The sequence below is a fragment of the Aedes aegypti genome, chromosome 3 (assembly GCF_002204515.2).
Source record: "Aedes aegypti strain LVP_AGWG chromosome 3, AaegL5.0 Primary Assembly, whole genome shotgun sequence".
In the NCBI taxonomy this organism is placed as follows: domain Eukaryota; kingdom Metazoa; phylum Arthropoda; class Insecta; order Diptera; family Culicidae; genus Aedes; species Aedes aegypti.
Window position 1 is genome coordinate 379,231,333 of NC_035109.1, and position 27,194 is coordinate 379,258,526.

The following is a 27,194-nucleotide window of genomic DNA, read 5'->3' on the forward strand; positions in this document are numbered from 1 at the left end:
TGTTTTTAAGTAAAAGTATGGAACAACTTTTTGATTCAAATGCCGAACACTGTGCTTATTCTGTCTCATATTCCGAACACCTTGATTCAAATTCCACATAAATCGTATTAAAATGAATATTTTTGCAAATAAATTTATCTGAGCATGTTCTACTGGTCTCAAACAAGAGCATCATGGTTACTCCCGCGGTATAAAATATATTGGAGACGTTAAAATTGAATCGCAATCGACTGCCATTTCCTTGTAATTTGTTGACATATTTCAGCGGAACATTTCAACCAAATCGCCATACAAAAACCGAGTGTTCGGAATATGAGTCTGTTCGGAATTTGAGACAAAACGGTACTTGTTATTTGTTTCATCATACTGAAGGTTCAAATTGGTATTTATTCGAATAGGGCAAATATTTCTCGCATAACTTATGATATCACCCTGGAAGCCATTGGTAACTGAGTGTAGCTCGTAGTTTTTAAGGAAAGGAATGGACCAAGATAAGGACTATTACTAATGGAAGATAGAGGTGGATCTTCTCTTCGTCAAAGCATTGTTAAATAATGTGTAAATACATTCGTTTGCTCAAGAATATCAAGCTACACACTCGGTTTCCAATGGCTCATAGAGCAAGATGATAAATTTGGTGAGATTTATCCTGCAGCCTTATAATGGTAAAATTTTATACCATGAAAAGATATTGATTACGATTAATACTCGTTAAAAACTCGTAGGCAGAATAGTCGTAAAAATAGGCTTGAAGTGTATTACAATCATAAGGATTTCTTACTGTGAAACCAATTCTCATCGGTTTTCTCTGAAAGCACCTCCAGTTCAAAACTAAACAGTACGCACACCTTGCTTTTAGTTTTTATGAGACACTTTCAGAGCTTTCGAGAACCGTGTCACAAGCTTCCAGGAAAAGTTTTGCTTCTTCCGTAAGTGCTAAAGCTACTAAAAAAAACTTTCCACTAAATATCCTCGCTAATTTAACGCTCCCCAAGTAATAAGCAAACACTTCGTGACAACATTCCTTTATCTGCACACGCTCCCCCATTTGCAGCTAATGTCTCCTCTCATGTTCCACATAATTACACGGCAATCAGCGCCACTTACACGGCTGCTGCTGCTCGGCTAATGCTAAAGTTTAAACAAACAAAGCTCAGCTCTAAAGACCAGCCTTCGCCGCCGTCGTGGGTTGGTGGAGCCGATTTCTGTGGCATTCTGTGGTAGGCCTCGGCCGGTACCTCCTCCGAACATGATTAGGCATTTGCGATTAAATTGTGTTTGATTAAATTGCCCGAGCGTTGTCATTTGGATGCATGTGGGGACACAGACCAACCTACTACAGTCAGGTCTCCTATTAGATGCTGCCACCTACTTTTCCTCCCACAACAATTGATGCTACGAAGGAAATTAATAACAAAAATCGATAATCGGCGTCGGCGTACCAATTGATTATAACTATTTTACCTACGTGTATCACGGATATCCGTCCAACGTTTATTTTATCGATACAAGCAACATAATTTATCATGTTCGTTTAAAGGTTTGAGATTGTTTTATTGAATAATAGGTCAACAGCCATTTAATGCGTTCCAACAACAAAACAAAATTTACGAAAAATTATGTATTTTTATATATTTAAATAGTTATATTCTATACATAATTAAACCCAACTGTATGCGACAACTTACGAGTGGTCATATCGTTATGAAAAGCAGTGTACTTACCGAATTTCGCATGAAAGGGATATATTACAACTGAGAAACTACGGTAGGCTTAGAGTAAGTGGTAGCATCTAATATAAGATCTGACTGTACTCTCCAACTACCCTAGGCACTGTGCGGAACGGTTGAAGGGGGGAGCTTACTTTCGCGTGTTTCCCGTTAGCTTCGTAATGCCAAGTCGGTAAGCAGCAATAAACCGTTTCATGTTTTAATCAATTAGAACAGAGAATGGGCTTGGATTTGATTGCAAGATTATGCGATAGCGGATTTCGATGACAACCTGTTGTCGGTCGGTCGATTGGGGTGTCGAGTATAATCACAGAGGACGGTCCCGCGCAATAAATTGCAATTGGTTTCTGTTCGGTTGCCGGTCGGTTGGGTGCGTGATCTCAAGTGCCGCAAGGCAATGATTAACCCTTTGTATGTTTTGTGGGGTCCACATGATCGCAGTGCACTTGAAGGACTGTAACTTTGTTTTTGTTTTTGATACATTAAGTTACACTTTATGCATTAGGCGTCAGAAATGGTCAATGACATTGACATGCATTTCAGGAGCGTATTCGTTTTTTAGATAATAAATCTTCAAGCTGTTTAGTAGAATACCTATAAGTAGATGAAAAAACCGAATTTAGTACTATACCATTTGATTCCACAAGAGTTTGTATCCTTTGACAGATACGCGTATTTCGACCTCAACTGTACGGCCGTCTGCAGTGTCGTTTGCTAGAAGTCGAGTCTAGTACACGACACTGAAGACGGTCTTACAGTTGAGGTCGAAATACGCGTATCTGTTAAAGGATGCAAACTCTAGTGGAATTAAATGATATAGTACTAAATTCGGGGTTTTCATCGTTTTTTATCTTTCCGACTCATTGTCCAAAAAGTTTCAGAGGGTTGTTCAATGACAAAAGTAAGTACCCGAGAGATTCTTTTATTTTATTCAAAAATGTTTTTTTTTTTCGGTTGACGGTTGGTTATTCAAAAATGTGTGTTCTGCAAATTTTGGTAATTTCTGAAAGAGTACAACTTTGCCAAGGTTAGAGACAGAGCCACAAACTTGGGCATTTTGTATTGGAAATAACATATGGTTACTCACTGTTGTCAATAACTGTATGACGACTGTTGAATTTTTCATGATTTTAATTCCGCAAAGCATGGACAATTGAAGATAGCCATTCTGAAAAACTTGAAACCGATACCCGTAGGGTGTTATGTGGCCATTTTGAGAACGACAGTTCAAAATTAATGATTTTTCATTCAGATTTAAAGAGATGCAATGTCATGTCCTACATAAAAAAAGGATTATATATTTGAATACTCAGATCTGATATGGATTCTGCACGAATCGATAATATTACACAAGTATTCGACGGATCAAATTTCGTGATATTTTAAACAGAGATTAAAAAAAACTAAAATGGTTGACCTATGAGATCTTACGATCAACATCACTATTGTTGAATTTAGTAATGATAGAGCTCCAGGAATATATCTTGGAATATACTTAGCAGTGTGCTCAGGAATTTCATCTGGCATTACTCCGAGAACTCCACAGGGATTCTCAAAGAATTTCACCGAAAATTTCACTGGGGATCCTTTTAAGAACCCCATCAAGGATTCCTCTAGAAATTCTACCAGGGATTCTGTCCAGAACTCCATCAGTATTTCTCAAGGGACTCCATCAGGAATTACTTTAAGAATTCTACAAGGAATTTATCCTGGAATAGCTTGGATCAAACCACACAAAAAAAAAAGTGTTGCGGGCTTTTTTTTCTAATGCACAAATATTCACATAAAATCTTACAAAAGACAATTAATTAGGCAAAAATTTTTGAAGAAAAAATCGAGAACAGATATATTCTGATAGCATCCTGATGAAAGAGTCCTGTTCCCACGGATACGATCCGGTAGGGAATAATTAATACGGAGAGATGTGTTTTCGAGTTCACGATAAACGTTTTGTACATGGTACATTTGGTGCGGGGGTGAATCTTTCTCGACCGCAGCTTCTTCTGGAGCCCATAGTAGGCGCGACTTCCACTGATGATGCGTCTCCGTATTTCACGACTAACGTTGTTATCAGCCGTTAAGAAGGATCCGAGGTAGACGAACTCATCAACCACCTCAAAAGTATCCCCGTCTATCGTAACACTGCTTCCTAGGCAGGTTCTGTCGCGCTCGGTTCCGCCTATCAGCATGTACTTTGTTTTTGATGCATTCACCACCATGCCGACTTTTGTCGCTTCACGTTTCAGGCGAGTGTACAGGTCTGCCACCGTTCCAAACGTTCTGCCGACAATATCCATATCATCCGCGAAGCAAACAAATTGGCTGAATCTTGTGAAAATCGTACCTCGGTTATTGAACCCGGCTCTCCGCATGACACCTTCTAGCGCGACGTTGAACAGCAGGCACGAAAGTCCATCACCCTGTCGAAGTCCCCAGCGGGATTCGAACGAACTGGAATGTTCACCCGAACTCTTCACGCTATTCTGCACACCGTCCATCGTTGCTCTTATTAGTCTTGTGAGCTTCCCGGGAAAGCTGTACTCGTCCATTATTTTACATAGCTCTTCGCGGTCGATGCTATCATAAGCCGCTTTGAAATCAATGAACAGGTGATGCGTTGGGACTTGGGATTCACGGCATTTCTGGAGGATTTGCCGTACAATGAAGATTTGGTCCGTTGTCGAGCGGCCGTTGATGAAACCAGCTTGATAACTTCCCACAAACTCATTTGTTATTGGTGATAGACGACGGAAGATAATCTGGGAGAGCACTTTGTAAGCGGCATTCAGGATAGTGATCGCACGATAGTTTTCACATTCCAGTTTGTCACCCTTCTTGTAGATGGGACATATGACCCCTTGCCCTCACTCCTCCGGCAGCTGTTCCGTTTCCCAGATTCTGACAATCAGCCGGTGCAGACAGGCGGTCAACCTCTCCGGGCCCATTTTGATGAGTTCAGCTCCAATACCATCCTTACCAGCGGCCTTGTTATTCTTGAGCTGGTTGATAGCATCCTTAACATCCCTCAATGTGGGGGCAGGTTGGTTTCCTTCATCCGCCGTGCTGACGTGACCCTCGGCGCCTGTGTTCTCCGTGCCATTCAGGTGTTCATCGAAGTGCTGCTTTCAGCTTTCAATCACCTCACGTCCGTCCGTCAAGATGCTTCCGTGCTTATCCCTACACATTTCGGCTCGCGGCACGAAGCCTTTTCGGGATGCGTTAAGCTTCTCGTAGAACTTTCGTGTTTCTTGTGAACGATGCAGCTGTTCCATTTCTTCACATTCCGCTTCTTCCAGGCGGCGCTTTTTCCGGGTTTGCTGCTTTCGTTTTCTTTTATATCGCTCCACGTTTTGTCGCGTTCCTTGCTGCAGCATTGCAGCCCGCGCTGCATTCTTCCCCTCCAAAACCTGTCTGCATTCTTCGTCGAACCAATCGTTACATGTCCTTCTTTCCACGTACCCAACGATGATCATTGTAAGTAATTATCTTAATTTAACACTGAAGCCTTATGTAAACAATAAAATAGTTACAGTTCCCCTGAAGAAGACGCCATACCTGCGTCGAAACGTCGGGTTAAATAATAAAACTGTTTTTCTTTAACAAAAAAGACTGCGTTGCCGATATTTCATCAATCATTGTAATAATTCCTAGAAAAGTTCCCTGAGGAATCCTTGGTGACATTTCTGGAGGAATCCTTGTAAAGAATCACTGAAGGCATTCTGGCAGAAACTCCATCAAAAACTCCTGACGGAATCGCTAGTGGCGTTCTTGAAGATATATACCTACAAAAAGTTCTTGGAAGAATCATTGGATAAACTCCTGGTGAAATTCCTAAACGATTTGCTGAATGTATTACTGGAGCCCTATCAGAACCGGTCTGAAATGTCTTATGGCGAACAAAAGTTCTTCCTTGAGAAACACTGGAAAAAGCTCTAGTGCCATCCCTGGAGAAATCGCTGGAGGGATTAAGGTAAAAAAATCTGCTAAAATATCTGGAGGAATTTTCGAGAGAATTCCTGGAGAAATCTCTAAAACAGTTTCTAAAGATATTTCAAGAGGAATTTTTAAAGAATTCTCTGGAGTTTTTCCTGAAGGAACTCCTCGAACCCTATTTGAACTGCCCGGATCGGTTCTAAAATGAATTTTTGAAAGCGTTTCAAAGTCAAGAATCATTTTTGATCCTTAATTCATAATGTGCAACTTTTTTTGTATCGCCGCTACCAGAAGTCGCTAAAAGCTTCGATTAGCACAAAAATGTTCGTTTTCGTAAGTCATAAAATTACAGATTTCTATCTCTTTTCTCTACAAGTTAACAGCTTCTTCACCGTTCAGACTGGCCAAAAATGACTGCCTTACACAAGGAAATTCAAAAAGTTACCGTACAAAAAAAATTTCAAGCATTAATGAAAACTGAAACAGTTATGCTTGATTTGTTCCAACTTCAAGTTGTTCAAGCTGTGTACATTCGACATTTCTCGCGACGTTCGTCAGCATGGTCCATGGTCCACGAACGGGAGAATGAACATTGAGAAACATGAAAATTGTGGAATTAATGTCGTCTGACACGATGACATTTTCATATATCATCAATTTTGCATTGATTTCAAAAAATCCGATCATGAAGAACAAGAATAATATAGGGGGAGATCCCCCAATAACGGACACTTAAGCCACTAAATTCATAATTCGTAAAATATTGGTTTTATGTGCTCGTGTTACTCATTTATGATAAATATTATCATTTTTATAGTGTACAAAAAATAAATTTGAAAATATAAATATGAATTCTGACATTGCATTTGGATTATGTATTTTAGTACCAAATTGATCGATCTTGAAAGGTGGCACCCAATACCGGACACGATCTGGAAATGCCTCGAATTCTGTAAACTTGAACATCATTGAATGTGTTTACTATAGGAATGGTATATAATTGCCAATTCAATGCATTTGCAACATTTACAAGAACAATTTTAGTATTTCTTAGTTAGCAAGATGTACATAAAAAACATCTTTCTTATATGATGAAAAATAGCACATTTTACGATGTTGTTCTGAATGTTCATTTTCCTTATTTTTATTGCATCTTTGATACCATGATCGACGGAATCCATGAAAAATGAATGTATTTTGAGACACTGGTGCAATAATTACAAAGATATCATATAAAAAATTAGGCTGTCCGAAACTGGGGGACAGGAGGTGCTTAACCAAAATTGTAATTTGTCCATATATAGTCCAATTATGGTACAAAATACATTCATACTATCAAATTAGGATTATGTTCGAATATGCTTGCGTGATCCAAAGTATTTTTTTATATTCAAAATAATTACTAAATAGGCTCAAAATTAAGGCAACACGTAAATTTTTTTGAAATTTTCAAACTTTTGTACTTTTTTAAGAAGGCATGCATATTTCAAGGATGTGTTGTTCTACGCTAACATTAGTCTCCATAATAGCTTCCTTTACTACTAATACATCATCTTGATTGGACCATGATTTCTCAATGTTTCGACTTTGTCCGGTATTGGGTGCTGTCCGGCACTGGGGGTTTTCCCCCTAATCCTGCTTGTTAGCTCGAATGTGACACACATACAGTGAAAGAAGCTGTTATTACGAAAAAAGATAAAAATAAGCAAAACCGTACCGTTTCCTGGCGACGCCATCGTTGTCAGCTGCATTCATTTGACATTTTTCTTTTGTGCATTTGCTTGACCGCTCGTATTGTGAATGCTGAAGGCAAAGGCTGTCGAACATCGACATAAACATGTGAACTATCGTGATTACAACACTGGTTGGAATAATAAATGGGCAAAATATGAGAAGAACCTTCAGACCCCCCGGAGGTCGCACAAAATGGTTAACAGATTTCTTTATGTTTTATTGAGGAATCTCACAATCAATTTATTTAAGCTATTCCTCCAGATACTCTTCTACGGCAATTTTCTCCAAGTTTCCTTCAGGTTTTAGGGTTTTCCCTGACAATTCCTTCTGAGATTCTTCAAGTCGTACAGGAATGCCTGATATACTTCCAGTAATTACTCCAACGATTCCTCTTGGCATGCTTCTAGAAATGCCTGTAAAAATCCTCAAAACTTTTTCTCCCGCTAAATTATCTAAGGATTTCTCAAGCGTTCCCTCTAGAATTTTTTCCAGAGATTTCTCCAGAAATTCGTTCAATGGTTACTCCAAGAATAGTTCCAATTATTCTTCAAGGGATTCCATAAGATTTCCCTTCTAGCGTTAATTTTCAGGAAATCTTCACACTCCATCTCCAGGATTTTTTTAAACAGATAATTAAATCAAGAAAATATTTACTCGAGCAAACATCGATTCAAAAACTATTGAGGAATCCTTGAGGTATACCTAAAAAATGTAAGAGAGTCTCAGATGACACTCTTACATTTTTTAGGTTATCCTCAAGGATTCTTCTAGATTTCTTTCAGTTTTAGTAGTAGTAGTTTTAGTTTTAGAATAGATTTCCTCTGGAAATTAAAAATTTCCTTAGAGATTGTCAATGGTTACTTTGACAATCTATTGGAGGATTTTCCATAAATATTCCTCAGATTCTCAAAAAAATTCCAAGGGATCTTCGATTATTTTTTTATAGATTTTTTTCAAATACAAAGGAAATTTTCTTGCAAATCCTCAATGAATACTTCCGAAAGATTTTCCAGAATTTCAATGATGGATAATTCTAAGCTTTTCAGGAATTATTCCAAACATTTTTTTTCAAGGAGCCTTCCAGGAATTCTCAAAAGCATACTTCTAGAATTTTTAGACGCATGAGTAAAATTATTTATCTTCAAAATATCGTTCGATTCTGTTTGAATCGCCGTATAGTTCATAGAAGACATTCTGTGGAATTCATGGAAACATAAATTAGTAAAGAAAAAATCTCTGGAAAAATCCTTGGAATAATCACAAGTTGAATGATTGGACTTCTTGCAAGACAAAACCAGAAATATTCATGAATATACTTTGAAGGATTTCATATAGAGATTCTCAAGTCAAATAGGGTAACTCGGTATAATAAGCCCCCTTAAGAAAAAAATAAATAAAAATGTCTGTGGCAAAAGCATTATATTAAATGGAAACTTATGGACAAGAGGTCGAAAGACAAAACGTTGAAATGATAAAAGGTTGATAAATTACTTGATGGGAAATTTTTCCTTCTTTTGAAATAGGTACTCGACCTTTTGTCCCTTCTTTGATGTTCTTCGACCTAACGACGTTTTGTCTTTTGACCTTCTGTCCTTTAGACTTTTTGTATATCTATCTTTCGTCATAGGTTCTGGACAAACCACATCAAGCATTTCCTCAAAATCTACTTAATTAATCGAAAATAACATCTTTTTTACAATCATCTAAACCGCCCATAAAGGCAAAACTGTCCCCATATGGGAAATGTAGGCATTGAGAAAATAGCTTTAAAAGTTCGAAATTTATCTTCTCAGACAAATGTTCACAATTTTCTGGCACATTTTTGCATGGCATGTTCATATTGTATTATCGTACAGATTACTCATTTTACTTCTGATGTTCAGTAAAAAATAAGCATGAACAAAACTCGCATTTTGCAGATGCTGTTTGACTTGAAAGTTCATAAAGAGACTGTTACGCCTTTATTCTTCAATATGGCACTGCACTAGCTCCATATTTTTGCACAACATTTTCGAACAAAATATAATTTTTTTCTCTATGCATAGTAAAGTAAATATAAAAACATGGATGTTGTGATGAGAAAATGTGTTAGATCAAAAATTCATATGGGATAGTAATGCTTTTATGGGCAGTAAATCTCGAACGGATCTTAAAAAGTGGACAAACATGATAAAAGCGCGTAATGCATCAAAACAATTTTTTTTTTGCAATTCCGTTGCAAAAAAGCCTACTTTTTATCAAGAAAATGGACAACATAACGGCCTACTTTTCCTACCCAAAAAACAGTGCTGAAAAGTGCTACTTTTCAGCCCAGATATCAGTATCGAAAAGTAAAACTTTTCAGTACTGTTTTGGAAGTTATCAAAATGACGTCGGATCATTTATTCAATTGCTCTGAATTTCTTGCGGACATAGAGGAGGCAGTAGAGTTTGTTGGTTCGTTCTCTAGAAAGTCGGGAGCTTTATGCGGAGGTTCGTGTAGGCAATCCAGCACATGAAAAATAGCTATCATATTATTAAAAAATTGTAAGCGGCATCTTATCTGATCAGCCTAAAAATAGAGTCAGCAACGGAAATGTGAAAATTTGTGACAATCATTTCACAGCCTACCTGATTGAGGAATACTGAGTTGTTACTACGCATTGATGCTCATGTGGGTTTTCTTGAAATATGTTTATGCTCCAAGAATTAATCCAACTGTAACGGCATTTTTCGTAATCGCAAAAAATGTTGTATGCAACTCGTTACAAAACTCGATTTTTTCAGCACTCGTCGTGCCGCTTACTTGCCATCGTCCAAAAAACAGGAATTGAATTTTTGAAAGAAAGTTTAACTTACTCGGACGATTTAATGGCAAACCAGACGATACTTAAAACGCGTCCAAACGTCTCAACTTTCGCTAACAGAATGAAGTGCGATCGTCGTTTCAACAACCGCAACCCCAGCGTCTTTCCGTCCGAGAGCGAGATCGGGTTTTACTCTCTCACATTAGAGTGTTTGAACCCCCTCTCGTTTTTGTCCGAGCCATACCACCATTTGCTTTTCATCTCGATTGTACCTGCCACGACCGCGATCCCCAGCGTCCGAGAGCATCCTTCCGTGAGATCGGGTTTTACTCTCACGTTAGAGCGGTTGATACTGAAACCCGCTCGCTTTCCGCCCCACCAGGCTTGATAATTCTCCTCAACATCATCAGAGTTCGGTGACATACTCTAGAGCAGCGTGCTGCCAGTGCCTCTTTGCGAGGGAGCCAAAAAATGCTAAGCAGCGAGGCAACGAAAAATGAGCGAGGAAGATGCAGCACAAAAAAAAACCGAGTTGAATTCCATCAAAAAAGGGTGCTCTCACAACTCCCCGAGGACTGTCTGTTCGGGCGGCAGACTCGAGAGTTCGTTTGAAGTGTGAGTGATGGTGAGCATCGCAACGAGAGAGAGAGAGTGTCTGAAAAAATCCTCGCATTTTTCTGCACTCTCACTCGAATCGCTTGAGGATCTGTGTTGAAAATTTTGAGTTTATTTTTTTCTCCTCAGAAAAACGGCAAAATCGCCTCCTCTTTGCCTCGCAGAGGAGTTTCTATCAAGCCTGCGCCCCACTCAGCGAGACCCGATATTCCCGAACCACCTCTCGCGTTTGCTCTGCCCAGATGAACATTTATTTTTCGTCCCGACTGTACAACGCCCGCTACCCCAAGCGTCTATCCATCCGAGAGCACCCTGCTCGTGTTTTACTCTCTTTCTCTCACACGTTAGGGCAGTTTATGCTGAAGCACGATCGCTTCCAGCTCGACTCTACGAGGTGAAATCCGATTTTGTTTGCTTGCCCGAATCACATCTCTCGTTTGCTCTGCTCACGCGAACATTAACTTTTAAGATCATTTACTGCTTCGACGCGCAAGAACGCTAGTAAACGCTAGACAAATATGGAATGACAGCGCTCAATTCTCGCGTAAGAGAGGGACGGAGCAAATCTTTTGTTAGATTATTGAAATTACAAACATGTAAATATATGATTATTGTAACTAAATATAATTATAATTGATTTACCAATAAGCTATTACTCGATTATTCTAACTTTTTTATTATATCTCAACATCATTTTCAATATATAAGGTTAAAGTATCTGTTAAAATTAATTGTGTCTAACACAGTGATAAAAAATAGTATTGGTTGAGTGAAGTGGCAAATGAGAAATAGAAGGCGTCCTTGCATTTTTTAGATTGAAATGTTTATAAACCGAGATTATGTCTGACACGATTATGTCTGATTGAAATGTTTATAAACCACGATTATATCTGTATGGGATTCCGACATACAAATACAAACTACATCTGACATCTGTAGTAACTCTATGGATTGAAGATTGCTTACATATTATTTTCTTTCCACTGAATATTGTAATTATTTTAATTATAAACCTATTAACTCAAGAGTTTCTGTTACTTGAACGCATATCTGCCTTTGAAATTACATCAGTATTAATCTTTTTAATGTAAAGCAATATGTTCAAATTAATATTTCTTATTTTATATTTAACATTATTTTTTACTTTATAACGATTTGAGATTCATAGATTCAATACATCTGTATTGCAAATATCATCATTTTTGTTTGAACACAGACCAAGTACATACCAGTTTGTAATAAAACCAAAAAAATAAAATAAAATATACTACACACATTGAATTTTTCCAAAGGAAAGGACAAATTTGGCAACAAGAAAAAAAATACGGCAGCGGACAGTTCATATCCCTGATATTTGGCATTAATTATTTTTGTGCCGGGACTACTGTCGTGCGTGTACATAATTTTACCAATGATAAATGTGGGGAATAGCATTTCTTGTGGGTTTCTTGACTCGATTTCGTCTAGTACACGACACTGAAGACGGACTTACAGTTTAGGTCGAACTACGCGTACCGTCGAGGAGGGTGACAATGGGTCTGGGGGGTTAGATTGGGTCAAAATGGAAAAATATGATTTATGAAATATTTCAACTAATAACGCTTATATTACTATAATTTATAATTCATATGATAGGGAACATATTATCACGCACAATTAATCACAGTATTCATTTTTAGAAATAGTAGTTTTTGTTTAATATATCAATAAACTAATATGTTGAAACTAGACATAATTTACAACATTAAATTTCTCCTGTGAAAAGTATAACGCATGTACTTTATTCTCTATTGGTTTATTAGTAGAAGGTTGAAAGTCTTTTCAATACACTTCACACGTATTTTTCGGAATCTATTTGATTTTTCCACATAAATTTAATTAGGCGGTACGGTGTCTAAAATAATAAAAATGGGGGTTAGATTGGGTAAGGGAGAACGGTGGTGAATGAAATCACAAGTCTACTTTTTTGTCGTTCTACGGTGTCATGTGTACTCTTTCTTCATTAAGATGTGTTTATTCTTTCTAAATACAGCTTCGTTGAAACATCCATCAAGTCTAGTTGAGGATTCCGTTCATTCAATAACAATGCAACGCATTTTGACTACTTCTCAGACAGCAACTGTTTTTCGTGCGCAACAACATCGTACTATTTTATCAAATGTTTTTTTTTTTTAATTCAATTATTTATTAGTGTTTTTATATTATTGTAACATCTCACGGAAGTACAAATGAGTTGGATTGCTGAAATACCGGGATTATGACGTCACCATCTGCCTAAAATGTATTGATCGTGGAATGTCGCTCCGAAATTTAACTATTTGCGAAGGTTGAAAATAATCACTATTTCTGTAAACCTTTGGGGAAACTGAATAGGCTTTATGGCAAAGGGGATGAGACTTTGAAGACATTTTGAGAGGGAAAACAAGAAAATGTGTGTAAACTGCTGGGTTTACATATTTTTTCTTATAGCTCTTCAATTTTTTGCTATAATCGTTCTTTTAATTGGGTTTATCATAGATGTCTTTTCGTCTTGTTTGAATCGTATTTCATCAATATTTTATAGCTGTGAATGATTATGCAAACATATTCTCAAAAACAAGTTATTTCAATTACAGTGACACAATGTCACCCCCTCTATGGGATGAGATTGGGTCATTTTTCATTCACTTGTAGCGCCGCAGTGAATCAATCTATTTCTATTATATTTTGGACAGTTGTTACAGTACCATCACAGTACATACACACCAAATTTGAAGTTTTTTGGAGTTAAATTGCGAAAGTTATTCAATAAATAAATCGTACATATCCTTTTAAGACCCATTCTCACCCCCAACGACGGTAACTGTCAAATGATCCATACACTAGTAGAATTAAATATTATAGTTCTAAATTCGGTTTTCATTTACTCATTGAAAACTGTGAAAGTATTTAAAATGTGAATATATAGTGGGTCAGGTTCCTAATCCATACACCCAAAAAAATCTTATTAATATGAATTATCAAATCATAATGATACATATTCGCATTGTTGTTTATCAGTAAAATTTTATGTTATTTTTCCATTACATGTATAGTAGCTAAAAGTACAAACAAAGCAATCCAATGCTTAGTTTCTGACAATCTTCCATCTTTAGTAACTCTTTGTGAGACGTCCCGTGAACCAGAAACACAGACGATCATTCTTGTTTCTTACAATTGGACAACAGTTAAGTTAAATATTGTATGATATTTTGTAACTCTGTGCAATATTATGATGAACAGACAAATTGTTCGCTTTTCAAAAAACTTTTTGTCGATGGCTATATTTTAATATTATGCAGTATTAAATTTGAAACCATATCGGTACTTACAGAAGGAGAGAATATAAAAGAGAAGCGTTCGCGTCAAAGGTGTCTCCATGCACGTTGTATGAAAACCGCGCGTACCTGGCATACTGAGGCGATGCGAAGAGGTATGGAAAGTGTGATGTAGCGTGAAAGCAGTTCATGTGGTGCTTTGACGCGCGAGAACGCTAGAAGATTATTTTTGAAGTTATTTTTTACTGCGCTAATTTCAAACATATTTTGCAACAGATTCAAATTTTTGGGAGTAAATGAAATAAACAATCACATGAACATCAATTTGATAATAATTTTATATTTTATATACAGCATGCTAATGTTGGACATATCGGTTGAAAATCGGATTTTACTACTATTATTCTGAACACAACAGTAGGTTGTACGTAGTTTAACGCAAGCTCACTTTCGTTTTTTTTACGAGTGAGCCAGCAACAAGCGGGGGAGCCGCAAATATATACTTTGGGAAGCCCGGGATTAGCAAATTCCATTGTATTCATAGCTGAAAACTAGGAAAATCTGTTAGTGAAATACGATTTTTATTCTAAACCATATATAATATAAAATGTTGGTAATGAATTGTTTTATAAAAAGGTAAAATGAACTCTTCTTATTACGGACATCTTTACTAATGAAAAAAAATCAAATTAAACAATTTTCATCTTTTAGCTTCAAAATTTGCATCTCATGTAAACAATTTATCAGTATTGTTTCTTACCTAAGTTATGCGTATTTAGGGTGAGTTCAATAGCATTGTAATACATTTTGTGAATATTCGATAATAAAACGACGACAACAAAAAGATTTCCGCAAAAAGTGGTTGAAAAAAGGGACAGTACTGTATAGAGTTACAAAAACTACAAAGTAGTTTATGTTTGCTTGACATTAATGTACGGTGAGAGGGTTAGAAGCAAAATCGACTATAGGAAATCAACTTTGAATTTTTTTTAAAGAATGTATTATTTCATTTCTCACACATCATTATATGGGAGCCAAACAAATAAGTCAATTATGTTAAATACGAACTATGTTATTTTTCTGTTAGACAGAAAAATCACCTAAAGAATACCATTGAAAAGCTTTGCTTTTGGGCCCCTCAATTATGTGACAACTACAAGCAAACGAACTACCTATAAGAAGCTATGTAAAGTATTGACTTTTTTGTTTTTGTTATTTTCCTTCTTTGTATTACCACATAGCCATTTCTTCTTCTTCTAGCACACCTTAGAATATTCAACTAGAGTGGTTCAAATTTTCGCTTTTGCACCACAGCGCTTATTTGATATTATTTCAGATCTCAGGTGTCTTTCCAAAATTGAGCTCATTTGGATTGAAACTAAGACTGCATAAGCTTATCGAAGTTTGTACGGGAATTACTATAAGAAAACTAAGTTAATCATTCAATGGGTTATAGTGTTTGCCCATGTGCCCTTGAGGAGTAGTGCTATATGTTAATACTGTTAGATATATTTACCTTCTGTTACTTTGTCGAAGGCAGTTTTTAAATCGCACGATTTGGTAATTCGATATTGATATTTATCTAAATTGTAAATTATTAACTATAATGTTTTGATGTATGCAGAAAAAAATAGTACCCATGATTTGTGTGTGCTATCTTTTGCACCAGAAGTAGCAATGTTGCTGGTTTACAAGATAAATGAACACTGTTTTAGATTTTCCATTAGAATATTAATCAATAATTTATTGCCTTAGCTGATGTAGTTGATAAATGTATCTAACAGTATCAGTACAGTGATTACTTACAAGGGCACATTGGCAAACCTCATAATCGATTGAATGTTTCACTTTGTTTAATTCCCATACTAGTTTTCAACAACTTGTACTGTCTCAATTTTCATCCAAATAAGCTCAAATGTTGGGAGAACACTCAGTATCTGAGATAGAATCGAATGAACGGCGTTGGGAAAAAGCTATATTTTGAGCCACTCTATTATACACTCATAGCCATATAACAAAAGGAGCTGTCAACGTTAAAAATTGATATCCGTAAATTACGTTATATAGGGAAATGTTATATTCATGAAACTTTTACAATTTCTACAGTTTGTTTTATTAACATTTGTTATACAGGGATGAGGTATGTCTAAGTAGGTAAAATATTGCGTGACGTAATAGTTGGATGCTCCCAAAGTTTAACTATGCTGTATCTGATAACGAAGTCAGCTTGCCTTTCTAAGAAGAATTAAATACTCTTAAAATCGTATTACATATTGTGACTGTGGAAATGGAAATCGATTCTGAAAATTTATTCGCGCTTGTTTTTGAAAGGAAAGCGCTGTGGGATAAAACAGCGAAAGAGTACCGCAATAGGATTCTCGTTGATCGACTTTGGCGCCAAGTTTCAACAGAGTTGGGCGGAGTTGCAACAAGTGAGTATAAATGTGTTTATTTGAGTGCCTATACAATTCAACAATAGCGAATTTGGTTGTTTTTAGCATTCCAGTCGATTTTTTACGAAAAAGGACCAAACAGCGCCTCATGTTAAACATTTCAATAACCCTAGCATTTAAATAGTCATTTTAAACCTACATGAGGATCAACATGGATTTTGGAAACAATCCCTTTCATTTATTTTGACAATAGGATCTATCTGAACCCATCTACGCATACCTATGGACAAAATTTCGGTACACTATTAAGTGGTATTGGTGTGCGTGGGTGGATTCAGATGGGCTCTGTAGCAATAAAAAGTGTATTTGTTTACAATATACAGTTATACTCTTTAATCATGTTTATTGCGTTGGTTATTTTTGAGTTCTCTTCTTGTCTATATTCGCTTTAACATTTCCGCTTCTAAGATATTTTTACTTATACGAATGACGAATGCTTAAAATCAATTGGAACGCTAAATTCAACCCACTATATCTCGGCTATTATAAGCCCGATTTATTAAATATTGGCACCTACAGAATTTAATGGGCTTCTGATTTCATGTGCGATTTTTGAAATTTATTATTGTTTTATTTTTAGGATCTATTGTTTGATTTTCTGTACTAAAAACGCGAAACCTGGTGATGGATTTTTGTTAGAAGAACTACAATATTTTCTCAAAACTGTGAGTGATACAGAAAAATACACTTTTTTGACTGTGTTGTGATATTTTTCGTGATGATTCTTTAATCTTATTATTTGGAACCTTTTTAAAGTTCTTGAGAAACAATTTTTATAAACATTGTTGGTGGCTGTTTATTTAAAGAATTACAAAGTTTTCACAAAATCGTGCATGATACAGAAAAATATAAGATCTCTGCTTTAATTTTATGATTGTCAATTTAAAAATTTAATTTCAGATGAATATATATAAATCTACATATTTTTTCGATGATTTCTTTTTAATTTGATTGAACTTTAACATTTTAGAGTTGGAGACTTTGCAGAACATAATTAATAAAATGTTGTTAAAAGAACTACAATAATTTAAATAAAAAGCAATAACATAAAATAAAAATTGTTTGATTATTTATATTTTTTTTAAATCGTCGTGAAAACAAATTAAGAAAGGAATTTTCCGAATATTCGTATGGAGAACGAGTTTGTTAACTTCACAACCCACTTTCTTAATGCCTGATTTTACAGAGACAATTCAGTACTTATAGTTAATAGAATTATCTAGTCTCTTCAAATTAAATAACTGGCATGCAATATTTTCACAAAATCATGTATAATACAGAAAGATCTAAGATTTTTTTTTCAAATCGATTATTGCCCCAATGACATATAAATTAAATGGCTTGATGTTTCTCATGTTAATAAATACAAATTAACGAAACATGTTTGATGGTCTTTTCAAAGAACTAGAACATTTTTTTTAATACAGAAAAAAGCGTTTTCAATTCTAAAATGTATTTCAATGTCCAATAGATTTTGTATCTTGCGTGATTGTAGATCACTAAGATTTCATCTGTGATCTGATTATTGTGACAAAGACATCAAATTTGTATTTCGAAGTATTCTTTTTAAAATTTAAACAACTTTGGAAAACATATTTAGAGGTTTTCCCAACTAACATTAACATTATTTCAAAACTATAAATTGCAATTCATTCGTTGCTATGGCTTGAAACTTTCATTTTTCTTAACCATTTTATACTAATGAGGAACACATTTTACAAGAATTGTTGGTGGCTATTATTTTTTTTATTGTACTTAACTGCCCATAACTACATATTTGTAACAAAAGTAGGCGTTGTGGAAATGGAGTACCATGTGTATATTTTTGTAAATAGGGTAAGTGTTCCCTTAGTTGTGGGTGTTCCTATAGTTGCGGTAGTATCGTTTCCACTGGTTTTATTACATTAGCCACAGAACCAAAACTGTCAATCGACGTATTGGCTTGTTGATACACGGAATAGTTGAAAAGAGCGTTCAAATTGCCTTAAACTGATGAAATATCACTAAATTGCTAAAATTTGACTTGCTTGCACCAATAGTTGCGGTAAAGTGTTCCTATAGTGGAGGATCTGCAGGATTGAGAAAACAACGGATAGCGCAACTATACGAACATAAATTAAAAATATACCGCAACTAAAGGAACAGGGTACCAATAAGGACTGTTCATTTTATAAAGTGGACACCTTGTGCATGTTGTATCTTTTTAATTTATCAATGAAATTTAAATCGGTTTTCTTCACATCATTCGACTAGTATTGTACAATGTTGTGATAATAAAAATTCTCCAAAATAATTAAATTTCACACGAAACGATTATAACGGTCGATTTTTGGAGATTATCAAAATCAATGATTGTTAGAAATTGACTGAAAAATTTGACAATTTTTTTTTTATTTTCATAAAAGACTTGTTCTTCGAAAGCATCATCAATCAGAAGCCTGATGAAATAAATCAAGTTATTTTTGGAGCAACAATTTTACAGATATAATAAAATCATTTTTCCTCTATATTTTTTAGAGAAAAATATTTTAAGTCTAAAGGAAATGGATATGAGTAGAATTTTTTGGTTAAAAATGTTTCCTGATGGAAGTGCTAATACAGTATTAATATGAAAAATAACTTACACCTTCATAGAATTACTTAGTTAGTCCCCTCGTCACATTTAGAGCACAATAGAAACACAACTGCTTTATTCTTAGAAGACCTTTCAAAGTACATTGACAATCATCAGAATTGGCAACACTGCTGTAATAAAATCGATTTTATTTTCCAAATATTATTTTCATAATATGTCATTTTAAGATTACCAATTGAAATATATGTTACAATTTGCTGTATATCGATTAATTTGCGTGCATGATTTTCAAAGTATGAGACTTTTTAGTAAAACTACCATAAACAGTAAAATTTATGCTTAAGACTGTAGTTTAAACTCACCATTTAGCTCTCGTTTATACAAATATAGTTTCTTTAGCAATCCAAACTAGTTTTGAATACGCTTTTTACTTTTTTCTTTTGCTGGGAGTGAAAGGATGGTGTATCAGCAAATTTGGCCATAAATGGGTAAATCACTATAGTTACTTATGTCAGAGAATGGTGGCATATAATTGATTTTTTGAAGCTTTACCTTCAATAGAATAGTAAAGGATATAAACATACAATTTGTTCATAAAAAATAGGATTTTTGTTTTGCAAAAAATAATGTTGAACTTTGACGAACTGCTTTTCTTAGTAGTTTTTGGGAAAACTATTTAGCTCTTCAACCAAAAGCATTTTCTGAGATCTCATGTTTCCATAGCATTCAAGAATAATAGTCGAACGATGCACAGAAAACGGATTACGATTTTATCAATAAATAAATAAGATACAGCATAAACAAATTGTTTACTTTATAAAATGAGCAGTCCTTAGTGGAGGTATTATTTTTCACTGACATACCGTGAATTACTGCGATGAAATATTTTTTCTCATTAAATCAGTGGTCGTTACTTCCCGTTGTAACATTAACATGTACATTAATTGCGCTTCTTGAATCTAGGCGGTTAAATGAAGTTCAATCGTACTTAGTACCTCCACTATTGGTACATCTACCCTATGGAAGAAAACTTAAATTTCAAAAAATAGAACACCTCATATTGAATATTAGGTAAACAGTCAAAAAAAATTCAGATAGAAACATCGTTGCTGCAACATTATTAAGTCCATATATAATCTCAATTTGATTGTTATGCGGTTACAATTGCCATTTCGATAAAACAACTAATTTTTTTTTTCGAATGTTCTAGAACAATCTCACAGATTTCTGTAAGTTGATCTATAGTGTTTATGATTGTGTGACTTTCCACGGTATGAGCTCAAAATGATAAAAAATGAATAATGTGACAAATATGCAGTTATGGGAATTTCAGAATCTTACCAATAGCGTAAGGTGTGGCAAAACTTCGACCATAGTGGAATATCAATATCAATAAACTATACCAGTTGAAATGTCATGAATACAGCACAGTGAACCTACAACATATTGGCCTCAATTTTGCATAACAAACCTATGTCAAAAAATTTACCAATTTTTAGTTATAAAACTGTTAAAATTGATCGCCTTAAACTAGCGGTTTCCAAATCGCGCTCCGCAGAGCACTTGGCAGATTCTCCGCGACAGTTATGAAAGCTTGTGTGTGATGCTTTGAAATATCTCAAATTTTTGCTTTAAAATACGTTCTTTATTATACTAAACCAATCCACTTTTTTTTCCTTTGTCGGGTGTTGAATCACTGCGTCCAATTAACTTGAACTATTGTTTTGTAAACCAAGCCACACACAGAACTTTAAAAAAAAATTGAAGTACAAAACAACCCGACTAGAGGATTGTTACAAAAATAAAATAAAATTTTATCAGAATATTATATGCATATCATATTATGATATAATTTTGTTTGGTTTCGTTATACACAGAACATATTAAAACAAAAACATAACACATTGTGTTTATTTTTCGTGAACATATTATTTTTATTATTTTAAAAATTTTATAACAAAATTTAATACATACTTATGCATTTCAATAATATAATAATAATATTTTCTTTTATTTAAGATTATTTTATACTAATGTTTATTTGATATTTTATTATATTCATTCAACTTGAGTTTATGATTTACATAACGAAATATATTTTATTGTGTGTTATTGATCGCCATTCTTCATTATATTAATATTTACACAACATCTAAAGCTATATTGTTGTTTATCACGTATCATTTTCATAAATATGAACTTAATGAAGATAAAAATGTATTACTTTGTTTCATTTGAGAAGAATGATAAAAAACCTCTTTGATTTGAAACTATCCAAGAATGCACAGAGTTCTTTCAACAAAATTCAATCATTTTTGTTCTGCAAACTTTATAATTTATAATTACAAAATCCATGGATTATTGCGTTAAATATCAAGTTGTTATTACAATCCAATATTTTCTGTATTATTAAAATTTAGAAATGTCAAAATAATAACTGTTCTGTAAATTTAAATTTTTTATCTGAGAAAATTTTAAATTATAAAATTGATGATCCTTTAGACAATCATAAACTTGCAGCAGAAATCTTTTTATTTTCTGTTTCTTATTATTGATTTTGTGAAAATATTTAAGCTCTTTAAGCAAACAGTCGCAAAGCTATAGTTCTATCATCAGAAAAATCATCGAAAGTTTTCTGCAAACTTGTTTATATTAAATACGAGAATATTTTTAAATTGTAGATCGCGATACATTTAAAGTTATAGTTGATAATGTATTTTTCTGTATTGTACATAGTTTTGTTAATATGTTGTGGTTCTTTTAATGTCTAACAACGAAAACTTCAATGTTACTTTTTTAGTAGCATAAATGCGATCATCATAGCATGAAATCTAAAGGTCATCGTGACAAATTAAAATTTACCCACTTATAACTACTAATTAGATACTAATAAGTCTACGGGCTGTTTATAATTGCTGAAATACGTATGAATAAATAAAAACCGAATTTATAAAACAAAGATTCAAAATCTTGTGTAACTAAATGATATTTAGTATATTCTGTTATCATTAACATATTTACTGATTAGATATTCGTTAGGACTTGCTCCGGTGTTTTGAGTACCACAAACAATAGATCTTGCCAAAATTTTATAAATTGGGCCTAGGATAGACGAGATATAGTCGAATAAATGTAGTTAAATTCCAACTTTTTAACACCGAGGACTAGGTGTGTTGAATAATACGTCGAGAACATTGTGCTGCATTGCAAAATTGATGATAACCATTATAATTCTTCTTGTTACAGCGGATGATGTCAAAAAGAAATGGAAAAACCTTCGAAATTCCTTTGGAAAGGAACTGAAAAAAATTCCCGAAGGAAGATCTGGCGACGCAGGGCCATTAAACTGTGAAACTTACACCACTTGGCCTTTTTTAACACAGATGATGTTTCTAAAGGATCAAATGAGGTCAAGAAAATCAGGTGGCAATCTCGGTTCTGTAAGCACTGCACAAGAAGAAGACTTAGATGACTCGGCGGATCTCCATCAAACCGTACGCACCGTCGCATCCGATGATCATAATGATGTTTCTAATCGGGATGTTTTCGAGATAGACTCAGTTGCGGAAGTTGTTGCGAATTCAAGAGCTCGTTTTCCATGTGTAAAACGGGGAGCACAGCAGCAACTTATCGAAATTGAAACGCGAAAGCTGAGGTTGCTTGAACAAAAAGCAAATAAACTGGACACTAAGGAAGATGACGAGGATGTGGCATTTTTTAAAAGCTTGATACCGCACGTTCGGAAAATAAAAGCAGAGCAGAAATTGAGATTCCGTACCGACATTCAAAATGTCGTTCTGCAATATGTTTATAACGAACACAGAATGCAGACCATGTCAGATACGCGCAGTGTTCAAAGTTTTACGCCGTCGCAGAACCGGATACACACTTAAACGGTTTCGCCGAGAACCCAACAGCTGATATCTCGGTAATTATTTGACGATTCTCGGTAAAACTTTCACCGAGATTTCGGTAAACGTTTACCGAATCTCGGTAACGTTCGCCGAGATCTCGGCAAAAAATACGGATTGCCGAAATCTCGGTAAAATAAGTACCGAGATTCGGCGTTGAAAATTACCGAATTCTCAGCTGTTGGGTTCTCGGCGAAAAATTTTACTGAGGTCGGTGAAATAATTTAAGTGTGTACCACTTGGAGATGTCGACATGAACGCAGGAACATCAAACTATCAGCTCACTCCTACAACCACTCACGCAGGTTCTCGTGACGACCCAAGATCAATGTATAGTCATCACTCTTCAAGAATATCTCGTAAAAGGGAATATTATTCTGTAGTGACATCACCTGTGTCCAGTGTAATGTCTCGAATGTCACAAAGAAAAACATGAAATTTATAATGTATGCAATGTTTATTAGTTTAATGTCATTATTTTTTCTTAAATACATGATTTCGAAGTCGATTTATAGCTTATTTCTGTCCATGAATTTTTTAAAGTAATCGCGTACATAGCGTCCAGCATTTGTGCTTATCTTGCTAGCTGGCAGTCTTGTTCTCTCCAAATCACGGTAAATATAGTCAGCAGCCTCCTCCAGTTGTAAATCAATTCCTTCGTGATCAATTATTACATTGTGAAGAATGCAAATACACTTCACAATGTCATCAGCAAGATTTGGCGATGTCTCTATTGGTTTCCAAAGGATTCTCCATTTGGCATTCATTATCCCAAATGCACACTCTACACATTTCCTAGCTCTGGACAATCGTGAGTTGAAATATTCAATAGATGTTGTCAATTGGCTCCGTGGAAATGGACGAACTATATTACGTAATAATGGATACGCTTCATCTCCGACAAACACGAACGACATTTTCGTTTTCAAGCTTTTATCTGGTAGCTGAGTATCGGGAGGGACGTTCAATTTTTCTTCATTCAATAAACGATACATATCAGACGAGCTAAACGTCCCGCCATCACTCTGTTTGCCATAACCTCCAACTTCCACCATCAGAAATTTGCTATTTGCGTCAGCAACGGCTTGTAAAACAGTTGAATTGTATCCTTTGTAATTATAGTACATGGATCCCGAACCAGCTGGACATCTCATTCTTATATGTTTTCCGTCTATGCTTCCAATGCAGTTAGGGAAATTCCACTTAGTCCAATATTCACCAGCAACTGATCGAAACATTTGTTCTGTTGGTGTTGGCATATAAATGGGCTGAAGAACTTCCCATAATGCTTTGCATGTTTCTTTTACAATGTCAGCAACAGTTGAACGTCCCATACGAAAAGAAAATCCAAGAGTGGTGAATAATGATCCGGTTGCTAAGAACCTGCAAATAAGATTTAAAATAAATTGTAAAGCAAACTGTCGAAGAAACTAATACAATGACGAACCTGAGAGCAATGATTAATCGTTCACAAGGTGTTATCGGTTCTTTATTGCAGTTGGTCCAATTTTTTATTAGTTTATAATGCACCAATCTCATAATTACATCAAAAGTGTCCATATTCATTCTAGTATAAGAACGAAATTTGTCGGGAAATTCTCGAAGGTCTTCATACAATCGATAGAATTCGCCATTCCGTCTTCGGTTGCGATTGATTGGATGCACACTATACAGTCTTTCCCGGTCCGTTAGAAAATGGAATGCACTTGAAGATAAAAAATACTATTCATCAGACGAATCCATTCTGAACTAGTTCACTAGAAAATAAAGTTAAATTGTTTGCTTTACAGAAAATTTGCTTTCGTCGATGTCACAACACTTTAAACATCTTTAGCACATTTCTGGACAAACATTTGAAAAGGGCCCAAAAGGTCTTAAGCCTTTTTTCAAAAACGTTGCTGTTGAGCCCTCTTTAGCCCGCCCAATCAAACTTACGCTACTGTCAGAAAGATTGCTGTTAGCTCTTCCAGATAGTGGTATTGGTGAGCGTGATCGATTTGAATTGGGCTCAACAGCGTCTTGCAAAGCCAATGTTTACCAATGTCGATGTGCCCTTTTGAAATGTTTGTCCAAAATTTGATTGAAAGACATTTGATACAATGTCGTTTACTTTAATGACATTCAGTCGTTTAAGGGGGGGGCTCATTTTGCAAAAAGAAAAATCGCATAAGAACGTTGGACCTTATGGACGTTTCGTATGAAGTTGCTTAATAGAATATGAGGCATTTCAAAGAAGGCATATAATTATCATTATACCAAATGTCTTTATGCGTTACGTCTTTATGAGAAACGTCACACTCCCGTCATTTATACGTTGATCAAAAGTACATTAAATTTTGTTTGAAAATTTTTAGAAAAAATGTTCTATGTTTGGTCGTATGGACATTTTGTTGAAACCTTATTTAGAAATGATTTACTGAAATTAAGTTTAGACCAAATAATAGGTATACAGCGGTATAATTTTTTTCGCAATGAAATGTATGGTATGAAATTTAAAATGTATTTACAGCAAATACAGTGAGGGAATCAAATCCGTACAGGCTCAAAATCTGTACACTTCATACAAATAAATTGTGTTTTGTATGAAGTGGAAGGACACGGTATATATTTTATCGAAGACTAATCATAATGTAAAACTCTCTAGAGAAGAACGAACGTTTTTGTTTATCAAATTTCGAAGCAAGGGAGATATTCGCGGATCTTTTTTGCTACCTCGACGTGTCGCTGGTTCTAATATGTAAACACCATACAAAATATCGACCAAATAAATATGAAGGCGTGATCAATTTTCTAAAAAAAAAAATATTTTATGAATTTTGCTGAATTTGCTGATTTAATTGCTTGGTTGCTGGCAAAAGTAGTAAAGTAGAGTTTACTACATTCTTGTCAGTAAATGCTGCATTTGGAACACGAGTGGAATACGTTTCTGTCATTTTACTTTACTGCACTTTCAAACATACTACAAAGAACGCGTTGGTATAAAAAATGTAGTATTTACTAAAAAACTACTGGTAGTTAGCCTCAGAGGTTGCTACTTACACTTTGAGATTATTGAATTTAATGGAATAATTAAAATTTTAGTTAATATCATGGGAAAACTATATAAGTTTTGGTGTTTTGAAAGGTATTTTGAAAAATATGTAAAAAATCTAAGATTTCCGGTGATACCTTTGGAATTTCCGCGTGATTTCTGTATTTACAATAGTTATTTTGATTTATAGCAATCTTCGGGTGATAGTGGGAATTCGGATATTTATAGAGTAATTCAGAATTTTACGTAAGACTTCTGACATCCCGTATTTGTTAAAAAAATCCGGAATTCTTTTAAGAGGTTTTCAGATTTCGGTGGGGGTTCTGAAAATTAGAGTGCGAATCTTTAAAATTCTTGTAAAAACGTTTGAAATTCCGTTGAATCAAAGTTCCATTGGAATTTCAGAGGTAATTTTCAATTGTGGCCTAAACTTTTTGAATTTCGGTAAATATATATGGGATTTCGATGGTAATTTTTGTGATATTTGTAAACATCTTTTTAATTACAATTGGAACCGTGGTGTTTCAGAGGATACCATATTGAATACAAGAATTCAGAGTATTGAATTAAAAACACGTGTTCAATAAGAAATTCGGCAATCGCACTGAGTTCATAAGAATTTTTAACGGAATTCTTTGAGAATTTTACTAGAGTTCGAATAAAACCCTTCCTCAATCCAACCAATATTGTGAGAATTGATTTTCATTTCTAGGAAATCCAGATATACCTCCATTTGAAAGTTTGGGCTCACCTAATCAAAAATATACAACATTGCTTTATCCATATCTATGTTATTACAATGAGTTGTTCTTACTTCATATGCATTTTTTGAAAAACAGTTTTCAAATTTTGTGTTCCGAATTTTTACTTCAAATTGTGACAATTTTCAAAAAACACACTGAAATAACATGGCTGATTTCCTCAGCATTGGATCGACCAAAATTTAAAACCAATGCACAGTGGCGCATGGCCGGACAAAACCTCAATAATTAATGTTCTTAAAATCACTTGTTCATATTTAAGTATATCCTTGCATACTATTGAGTAACGATTCCTCAAAATTTGAGATTGATCTGTGTTGTTTTCTTTTTTTTGGCAGCATCGAAAGTGTGAAAAGTCAGCAAAATGGG

The 27,194-nt window shown here is 34.8% G+C and overlaps 2 protein-coding genes across 2 annotated transcripts; one reads left to right on the forward strand and one right to left on the reverse strand.

The window, feature by feature from the left end:
• Positions 1–16,299: 16,299 nt before the first annotated feature.
• On the forward strand, positions 16,300–23,065 carry LOC110678812. The gene is made up of 2 exons (XM_021852227.1): positions 16,300–16,526; positions 22,369–23,065. Exons 1-2 carry the CDS (start codon positions 16,382–16,384, stop codon positions 23,013–23,015), a joined length of 792 nt encoding a protein of 263 aa, XP_021707919.1. The 5' UTR covers positions 16,300–16,381; the 3' UTR covers positions 23,016–23,065.
• Positions 23,066–23,471: 406 nt separating this feature from the next.
• Positions 23,472–24,874, reverse strand: LOC110679437 (putative nuclease HARBI1). The gene is made up of 2 exons (XM_021854012.1): positions 24,481–24,874; positions 23,472–24,416 (listed from the first exon to the last, which is right to left on the reverse strand). The coding sequence occupies exons 1-2, from the start codon at positions 24,597–24,599 to the stop codon at positions 23,543–23,545; spliced, it is 993 nt and encodes a 330-aa protein (XP_021709704.1). The 5' UTR covers positions 24,600–24,874; the 3' UTR covers positions 23,472–23,542.
• Between the last annotated feature and the right edge of the window lie 2,320 nt (positions 24,875–27,194).